We start from the raw sequence: 9811 nt of genomic DNA on the forward strand, positions 1-9811 counted from the left end.
TTGAATGAGACCCTGAGTAGGGAGAATGCCAATCTGTCTGCATTGAATGACATCCTAAGTGAGGAAAATGCAAAACTGGATGGATTGAATGAGACACTAAATGGGGAGAACGCCAAGTTGGCTGCTGAAAAAGAAGCGCTGGGTAAATCCAACGCCAAGCTGAGTAGCGAATTGGACGAACTTAAAAAGGAGGAGGAAAAGCATCGGAGGGAAAACGGGCAGCTCCAGGAGGAACTGACTCAACTTCGAAGAGACTCAGCCGACGCGAGGGATAACTACCTCACAGAGGTGACGCAACTTCGCAGAGACGCAGGGGAGGCGAAGGAGAACTACCTCATAGAACTGGCCCAACTTCGCAGAGACGCGGCGGAGGCGAGAGAGGCCTGCGAGTTGGAGCTAAACTTAAAGCTAAACCTGCAGACGCAGCTGGAAGAGTTCCGGAGGAAGTGCGAGCGATTAGAAAACGACAAGGAAGCCCTAACAACGGAAAAAATGAATAACGTACTTAGGATTAACAACTTAAAGGAGCAGCTAAACAGGGAGAGTAAATCCATGAAGGAGTTAACGAAAGAGTTAAGAGACAGGGAGGAAGAAATAGTGGTCCGAAGGGGAGAGCTAACCACGATGGAGAAGACACTTAACGAAACGAAAGCGGAAGTACAACAGCTGAAGAACCAAATTGAAATCCACCTGCAGAATGAAAATACTAATGGAAGGAAAGTAACCATGCTGGAGGAAGAGGTGCAGATGTATAGAGAGTTAACAAAGAAGCTTCAGTGTGCAGGGGAGAGCCACTTCACGGAGAATCTCCATGGCAGTGGAGAAGAGTGCAGAGGTGATAAGCCCGATGATGGAGAGGCAACGCAGAGGGGAAACCCCAAAGATCAAGTATCCCAACGGAACAACGATCTTGCAATTAATCCGTCAAGCGAAAATGGAGGTGAACAAATCGAATCCAGTAACACCTCCATTGAACTGTTAAAAAGACCAAAAGAGAGATTAATCCAAAGTGGACACCACACGGAAGCTGAGAAAAAACTGTCCTCTGAGGACTACCAACTTGTATGCGATGAGATTGACACTCTGGGGATCGACGAGCTGAAGAGAAGGTGCAAAAACTTGGCATGGCAATGTAGGCAGTTGGTTGTGCAGCTCGGAATATGCGCTAATGGCAGTGTGGAAGTCCCCTCCGATTTGAGGAGCCAGTCAAGGAGTGGAGGGCCAGTTGGAGAGGCGATCAACAAGGAGGACGACTCTCCAAGGAATGCTGGAAAAGGCGCAGTAGCTACGACAACCTCTACCTATGAAGCGTCGGCGGAATCAGTCGCAGAACAGCTGATGGTCGACTCCACGGATGGATGCAATTCCACTTATAAAGAGATCCTACGGAGGACGTCTCAAGTTACTAAGCACATAAATGCAGTTAACAGGAAAATTTGCAGCTTGAGGACGAGAAGTGACTCCTGGGAGGACAGTGCGGACTACTCCGACTGTCTCGTTTGGCTAAACTCAATTTCTATGGACATCCTTTTTATCAATAGGACTGTTTCGCTGATGGAGGAGGGGGCGCAGGGGGCGGCCAGAGTGGACCCTCAAGAGGGCGTCCAACCAGATGGGCAGCCAGATGAGCGGCCAGGTCTTCAGGGGGACGACCGACCGAGTGACCCCCTTAATCCCCGCCAAGACGATCCACACATCACCGCTTCATCACCAGAGGAGCCACCCCTCCGTACAGGAGTGTCCAGCGAAAAGCTCCAAAAGGGAAGGAATGACTCACAAAGAATTGAATTCAAATTGGAAGAAGGACCACACACCCCTGAGAGGTACACTTTTGGCAATGAAAAATCAGAAGAGGCAAATCACCTCACCTGTTCAGAAAATCTTGTCACCTTTTTTGAAATTTCCTTTTCAAGCGATTTGTTTCTGATCCTCTGTCATGTGTGTAAGGGAGTCCTCGAGATGAGCACGTGGGCGAGGAAGGGGGAGGAGGAGAACTGCCTTCGGGGGGTGCACAATTTGGTTAACTGCGTAGCGGAAATGGAGAATCTGTGCAGTGATGGGGATGATCAGCGAGAGGAGCTGCAAGGTGACGGGAGAGAGGGCCACCCGGAAAGAGAAGTCGTGAATAAATCCTCTAGTGAAGTCGCTAGTCGATCCGGCAAGGAGCTGTTCCACGTGTTGAGAACACACCTGCACAGATTAGTCCACCTGATGAAGAAGGACAACTGGAGGAAGAGCACACACGAAGTGATGCATGGAGTGTGCTCTCTCAGAAATGTTGTTCGAGTTGTTTTGGACACCTTTTTAAATTTTCATGGCATTCACTCGACATTTGTTCGGACGGATCAGCCGAATGGTTATTCGATCCATCCAGATGATGCCCCACCCAAAAGGTTCAGTAAGACCCTGGTGGAAGGAGCGAGTCACTCGAAGGGCACTGCACATCGGTTAGCTAGTCTCCTTTCGGGATTGTATCCATCCCGCGGAAAGAATGTCAAAGTGGGATCCAAGTTACGGAAAAGTGAAAGCAACAGGGAGGTGCTCCGAAGCGATACCGACGTGGGAGAAGATTTGGTGGAGGTCAACTTGGACCACCTTGCCAACAGGGTCGTACAGCACAACTACAACGCGCATGTCGTTCCGTGCCTGATTGCTCACTATGCAGAGGAGGTCATTCTGGAGAGACCCCTCGCAGGGGGGGGCACCGTAAGCAGAAGTGCCAGCGGCAGAAGCGGCATCGTCATCGGCAGCCGCTTTGGAAGCAAGGACGAGTTTGCCATCCAGATGAGCAATTACGCCACAGACATCTTCAGAAGAATGTCAGAATGCATGAAGTGGAATGAGTTACTCATTAGTGGCGACTCCTTCGCCACCTATTTCGATGAGGGTCCACTCAAGTCTAAGTTAACAGGCAACCTCGTCATGCATAAAAATAGAACAATAAACATCGACACTGTGTACCAGCATCTGGGGATTCTTCTCCGGCGAAATGGTGCCATCCTTGGAGGCGACGGTTTCTTCGGTGAGTACTTTAGAAGAGCACGCTCGTCAGTTTTGCGGCAGTCACTCAGTTTAGGGGCCAGTTGTGAGGGAACTCACCATGTGAGAACCGCCCTAGAGGAGAGTGCCTGCCTCTCCTCTAGTGTACCACCCCGCAATCATCTCACACACAACAGTGGGGATGGCAACAAAAGCGCATCGTTCACTGGGGATGGTGAAATAGGAATACACGGGAAGGGTTCTTCTAACATTACAGACGCGTCCCCCTTGAAGGGATCTCCAAATAGGCAACCAAACCACTGCGATGACGAGGGAGGCTCGGAGTACCCACTGATACGTGTAGACAACGAATGCGTAAGTGCTCTCTTTCACATGTGGCATGCGATGGAGAAGAAGTTCTTTTTTAAAATTGGCAAGACGGGGAAAGAAGGAAGAGCGGAGGGGAAGGCACCTCCTCCTGTAGAAGGAGAAGCAGCCCAACAGGACGATGCTAATAAAGTCAAACTTTACAAAGGGGACCACCAATCAACGATGGATACTTACCTTCGGTCCATGATATATGATACCTTCCAATGCAGTGATGGGAAAAAACAGATAGGGGTGAACAATTTCATTTTTCTGTTAAAGCAGCTGGGCATACAAGTGCGCGACAGCAAGCTGCACTCCTTGTGGTGCATCATGACTGGCAAGAGGGATGTTAACATAGCAATGAAAGAGACCATCCCGATCTCCAGATTTGTGAAGAAGGCCTATTCGACAAACCCCTCACTCGTCTTTTACGAGCACTGTAAGGCTAAGGTGAAGTTGAGAGAGGCTGAACAGAATTTGAAACATTTGAGGCGATACAACAAGAAGCTGCTGCTCCTGGTGAATAGCACACAGCAGGCGAAGCAACTGCGCAGTGAGGGATGCGGCGTCACCTACACAGTGTGACGGATGCGGTGTGACCACGTGGTGCACACTTGTCCTCATGCGGGAAGGCGATCGACAACTGTGCGCAGAGAAGAGATGGACATATGTTGCCCGTGACATCTCGTTAAGTGGTTCATTTGGTGATTTTTCCTTTTTTTTTTTTTTTTTTTCCCCAGTCGGCCTCCATTGACCTCCAATACCGAAAACGTTTTTTTTTTTTTTTTTTTTTCTTTTTTTTTTTTTTTTAAGACTCTCTCCTATGGTGTGGAAGCCTCTGCAGGCGCCGCCACGCCCCGCGAAATGGGAAACTAACTGGCATGGTAGGCCGCACCTAATTTGGAACTCTGGCTAAACACAATATTGTAGTGCCGCACTATTTCACTGATCAGGAGGGCTATCGCAGCGCGCAACGTGCTCAGTTAAGCGCTGACTGAAACGGTCACTCAATCGCTAATTCAACCGACCGCTGAAAAAATGATGCTCACCGATTGCCACTTCCCACCCCAACCTCCGCGGGAAAGAACAGATGAAGTTCCGAGCCCCGCGCAAAGTGGGACTGTCCTTGCAGGGACGACCCTCTAAAAAGAGGTATACCAGTGCCAACCGTTACAACTTCCATAGCATCGTCTGTTATGAACGTCCATGGGTAGTATGGCACCTGTATGGGTCAAGCAGACTTTTCTCCAACTGCAGCTCCACTGGTGCGAAAGCGTCCCCGCTGTCCACCTTCCTAAACGAGCAGGAGTTGCAGGCAGTACGGAGAAAGCGAATTACGTTTTGCAGCAAATTTGAAGAAAGAGTGAGCGTTGTGTTGAAGCCGGTGGAGGGGAACAGTGTGCCTCCCACGGGGGAGCCCCCGACAGATGGTGGTACCTCCACCGGGCACTCCCCAACGCAGTTCCTTCCACTGCAGAGGTACCACCAATTGGCAAAGCTCAAACACAGTTATGTGTACGACTTCGAGATCACCAACATTGGGATGTTGAGCCAGTATGAGCCTGGAGAGTTGGTCAATGTGTATTTCCAGAACGGAGAAGAACTCGGCATAGGAATCGTAAACAGGAAGAGCAACCTAGTCATCCGGATCATCGACAGGGATGTCAGAAAAACTATCAATGATCATTTCTTTCTCACGAAGTTATATGAGAGTGTAAAAAGAAGATTTCATTACCTATACAGAGATGTACATCTGTGGAACTGGATGTATTCTTTACGGGTTCGAAACGGGATCAATGTGTACCGCAAAATGGTTAGCTCGACCAGTGATGGCTTGCCGGGGCTAGTGGTGTACATTCTGGGGAAGGACCTCTACATCAGATATGATAACCTCGCCATCCAAAAATTCAGGTGCATCATTGAGAAGGAACTAGACGCCATTTTTTCCCCCCAGAGAATTTTCTGTAAAAGGATTGTGAGCAAAAAGGAGAAGAGAGCTCAGCAGGGGAAAGAATACACGTTCGAAACGATTAAGGGAGACCATCGCGGCATTCAACACGGAGACATCCAGCACGGCGACATTCAGCATTGCGAGAATGGACTCACCTTTTACAACAACCTCTCCGACACAGCGCATGTTCCTTTTCACGTCGAGAACAAACGAGATCGACTCTTCCTGCGCTCCATCTGTGACGGTGCAAACGTTTTATGTGTCGATGGGAACGTTGGAGAGTATATCATCAGCTGTGCAGCTGTTGGGGAGGCGGCTAGGGAGGCTGCTTCGCAGGATGCTGGTGAAGCGGCTCCCCATTCGAGGGGCGCACCCGGTATATCCATACTCCTGTCCGACTGCGCCAAGAATTCCAGTTACGTCGATCGGAACATCAAACGGAACGGCTGCGGGCAGGTCATGTGCCTCTACCGGGAAGGTGCGCCAATTAGTTTAGCCCGTCGATTGGGCCGATTCACTGAGTGTATTTATTGAATCCATTCTGTTGAGCCCCTTTTGCCGCGCCTGCTGACACGGCTGTTGACACCTCTGCTGACACTCCGCTTTGCCCCCCTCGCAGACATCCTGGAAGAGCTCAACAACATGCATATGAATAACCTCAGGTGGGAATCTGCCCCCTCACCACCGCGATGGTGAGAACTCTCCCCCCCCGATCGTCACATATGATTTCACACTTCCCACTTCCCCTTCCCCCCCCTTCATTAACAGATTCGAGCTAATCATTTTCAACATAAAAAGTAACATCGTTTTTAGAAGCAGCTCCTACACGAGCGTCTACGGGAAGAGGTACACGGCCTCCTTCAAGGGGGTGCATAGACACCTGATTTGCCTCTCGGACCTGCAGCAGGAGGGTGGTAAGCTCGCGCAAGTGTGTATGTGCTTCTGTGCTGCTTGGAGCGCTTTTTCGTAATGCAGTTGCATTGGTGTATCCCTAACACAGCCGCTAATGAGCCTCTAACGAGCCGCTAATAGCTAATGTGCCGCTCTGCCTCCCCCCTCCGCAGGCCTCCTATTCGTGACGGCCGAACTCTCGGCACGGGACTACCACCAGTTCCTAAATATCGTCAAATGCGTCTTTGAGCGCAGGAAGCGCAGCCTCTCCATTGTGTACGAAAATGCCTGTAGTGTGGAGGATAGGTGAGTCGCTTAAAGAGGCACCTCAAGGACAGATCCCTTCCGGGGGAAAGCCCCCGCCAGTCATCCCAAGAAAGAAAAAGGGGGTACACACTATGCAACCCTTTTTTTTTCCTCTAATGTTGTGTCCCCTCCATCCTCTTTTTACCCCCCTGCCCACGCAGCATTCTCTGCAACGATGAAACGACCTGGTATTTGCGATCCGTGTGTTTTAGACTTGGGTGTCCCTAACCCTCTCGTTGCCCTCGCCATTCAGCACAAGGACCCTCAGATAATATTTACACCATTGGCAAACCTACGTGAAAGTTAGGATTCATCGATCTAGTGCTCCTTCTCGATGCGCTCATCAGTTCGTTCTCCCGTTGGTTAAGTTGTGTTTTTTTTCTTTTTTTTTTTTTTTTTTTTTTTTCCTTTTTTCCCCTTTGTTCGTTTATACCTTCGTTTCGTTTTTTACTAATTTCTCATATTTTTTGAATTTTCTTTTTTTGTTTTTTCCTTTTTTCCCCTGCGTACGAGAAGGTGCACCTTGTGGGGGAGTGCCCGAAGAAGCAATTTTCCAACGTTCAAAATTAGGGGGTAGAAAGAAAGGGTTAAAAATTAGGGTTTAGGGGTTGGAGTAAAAAATTTAAGCTTAAAAAGGAAAGGATGACCCTGGCATGGGAAAGGAACATAGCAGAGAAACTTGCGCGAGAAATGTGCAGGCGAAGAGAGGCCCTGATTTTCGCAACCAACAAGCAGGCAGCCCCGTCCCTCAAATGGGAAGCTCTTTGCTTTACTGCCTTAACTTGCTATGTCAATTTGTGAGAACATTTCGGGGGGGCTCGTAAGTGTGCCCATCATTTTTTTCTGCTTCCTCATGGAAAGGCGCAATCAACTTTCCGCCCTTAATCAAAGCGCGTCAATTGGCCCTCAGCGTACACTCATCAATGTGCCCCCTTTAGCGGCACAGAGGAACCATTTCACATCGTCCACTTGACATCAAACAAGCGCATCAGTTACTAACCCTTCACCTGAATCGCACAAGTCGCACCAGAAGGGGCGACACAACTGGGTATGTAAAAGAAAGAAAGAAGGAACGAACGAAAGGAGGAAAAAAGTTGCTACGGAGATCCTCCCTTTATCCATTCTGGCCAACAGCACATTCGGCACATCAAGGTTTACCCAATAGGACGAGGCAGAATGGACAGCCCGGAGTTCCTCAAGATTGAGCTGGAGAGAGTGAAGAGTGACTATGAAAATGTACGGCAGGATTGGTGGAGAAAGAGCAAAGAGGGGTGAAGGCGATGTGTAAAGGGGCGTACAGGAGTGGTTACCAGGAAGCGAAAAGCCGCGCAAATGAACCCCACACCGTTTCATCCCCCCACATGAACGAACCTTACATTGTCTGATTCCCCTCCTCCCCCTTCGTAGGAACTATCCATTGACCATGTAATGCCAAAGACCCAGTTCGACTACGCATGCATGCTAATCTGCTCATCGGACTTAAAGAACATCCAGGTCGCCTCATCCCTGCTGCACGAGCTGCTACTGATAAACTACAACCGAATCGACTGCCTGTACCAGCTAGCCATCGCGCACATCAAATTGCGGGACTATAAAAAGGCGAAGAACTACCTAAACGCGTTACTCAAAATCGATGCCAGAAATAGCAATGCGCTGGCCCTAAAAAGCCTTCTCTTCGACTTAATATCGTCGGACGGACTGATCGGCGCACTGCTCGTGGCCCTCACCGCCTGCGGCATTTATTTGTCCTTCAAATCGTTCAAATTTTTTTAATTCGACAAAAAAAAAAAAAAAAAATTTGCAAAATGGGATTTTCATTTTTTTTTTTTTTCTTTTTCCCTACACATGTTGTACACCTGTCACGTCTGTCTCGTGATAGGATGCTAAAAACGAATCGAACGGAGACGTTTTGGCGTGTCCTTGTCTATGGGTACCAGCTGCCTCTCCATTTTGTGCACAAACTGTCAAGCGGCGCAGCTGCCAATGGGCGGAACTGCTACAGTGCAAAGGCGAGCGGGGGCCCCTCCTCGCGGCTCCAACGGAAGGGACCTGCCCACCTACACGTATCATATGTCCAAGTGACCGTTACAGAAGTCCAAGAATAAAAACACGAAAAGCCAATTTATGTAAAACAGACGGTGGTTCATCGACTTCTTCGAGTATTTCGTTGCGTTGTAAATGTGTAGAGGGGTCTGCTGGTTGCATATGAGTTTTTGCTATTACGGGAAAAAGAAGAAAAAAAGGGGGAAGTTGTAAACGGAACAACTGTGTGGTAGGGGGAGTGAAGACCATCCTTCCGGTTTGCCAACAACTCGGAGAAGCAACCTGTGGTGGATGCCTCCTCCACACGTGCGGTCTCGTAACTGGTTAGCTAACTCCACAACGGTATAGACAATCCATTCGTGCTGTACTTATCGATGTGTGGTTCGTCTTAACGGTGGAGCGAAAAGCAAAGGGTACCTCCCTTTGAACACATAGGAGGCGTGAAAATAGGAAACACCTTCACAGAGCAGTAACCAAACGGATTATCAGTGTGAAGATTGTGCACCCCCTCTCCTTGAGTAGTCTTACCTGGGTGTATAGGAAGTGCCACTTCTCCGTATTCCCTTTCTGAAAAAAAAAAAAAAAACGCACACGAGTAGGCATTACTGCTACACACAATGTTGGCGCCTTGCAAACTTTGGCATACCTAATATGTGCAACGGTTGCTGATGCTGCTCAGCATGGGTACGGCAGACACGGACGGTGTTGCTCGTCCGAGGGTCACTATCCGGACCGCTTGCAATGCGTCTTCTGTTGGCACGCAGTTGGGGAACCCGCTTTGGTCCGCACTATATGATGCCTTCCCTTCTTCTTACCTTAACGAGGTGCAGGCACGGACGCAACGCCAAATGTGCCCACTTCATTTTGCTAACGCTTCTGAAATGGTAGCGGATTGGCGGAAGGTTCCCTACTTTTGAATTACGTACAAAGGAGGAAGAAACTAACAAAAAAAAAAATTTCGAAAAAGGGGTGAAAAACGCCTTCACCTTTTTCTCATGAGTGACGAATGAAAGAATTTTTTTTCAAAAATGTGTAAAATGGGGGTTTCCTCTAAGTGAAGGCTTTTTCTTTTTTTTTTTTCACTTGAACGATGCCATGAGCATTTCGTAGGAATAGCTCCCCCAAATGCCGCTTCGTTTGCGTAGCTCCCTAATCTTATCCCCATGCCCTTGGGCTCACTTTACATGGGAGTTCTTCAGTTCTGGAAAGTTCAGCAAAGTTGAAGAAAGTTCACTTCGGTTCGCCTCGCCTAGCGTAGCTTTTTTTTTTTTT

The 9811-nt window shown here is 48.8% G+C and overlaps 4 protein-coding genes across 4 annotated transcripts in view; 3 read left to right on the top strand and 1 right to left on the bottom strand.

Moving 5' to 3' along the window:
• The window catches only part of C922_01750 (hypothetical protein), a gene marked incomplete at both ends in the record, with an annotated part of 9524 nt that extends 5591 nt beyond the window's left edge, over positions 1 to 3933 (top strand). Inside the window, one exon of the mRNA XM_008817353.1 lies at positions 1 to 3933. Within this exon, the coding sequence (XP_008815575.1) occupies positions 1 to 3933 (3933 nt within the window).
• Positions 3934 to 4438: 505 nt separating this feature from the next.
• On the top strand, positions 4439 to 6500 carry C922_01751 (hypothetical protein; the record flags this gene model as incomplete). The annotated part of the gene is made up of 4 exons (XM_008817354.1): positions 4439 to 5777; positions 5919 to 5961; positions 6068 to 6213; positions 6364 to 6500. 4 exons carry the CDS (start codon positions 4439 to 4441, stop codon positions 6498 to 6500), a joined length of 1665 nt encoding a protein of 554 aa, XP_008815576.1.
• A 1172-nt stretch (positions 6501 to 7672) lies between these two features.
• On the top strand, positions 7673 to 8269 carry C922_01752 (hypothetical protein; the record flags this gene model as incomplete). Its single annotated transcript, XM_008817355.1, has 2 exons — positions 7673 to 7732; positions 7904 to 8269. The coding sequence occupies 2 exons, from the start codon at positions 7673 to 7675 to the stop codon at positions 8267 to 8269; spliced, it is 426 nt and encodes a 141-aa protein (XP_008815577.1).
• A 293-nt stretch (positions 8270 to 8562) lies between these two features.
• Positions 8563 to 9402, bottom strand: C922_01753 (hypothetical protein; the record flags this gene model as incomplete). The annotated part of the gene is made up of 3 exons (XM_008817356.1): positions 8563 to 8712; positions 9068 to 9106; positions 9355 to 9402. 3 exons carry the CDS (start codon positions 9400 to 9402, stop codon positions 8563 to 8565), a joined length of 237 nt encoding a protein of 78 aa, XP_008815578.1.
• Positions 9403 to 9811: the final 409 nt, after the last annotated feature.

This window comes from Plasmodium inui (assembly GCF_000524495.1).
Source record: "Plasmodium inui San Antonio 1 unplaced genomic scaffold supercont1.6, whole genome shotgun sequence".
In the NCBI taxonomy this organism is placed as follows: Eukaryota; Apicomplexa; class Aconoidasida; order Haemosporida; family Plasmodiidae; genus Plasmodium; species Plasmodium inui.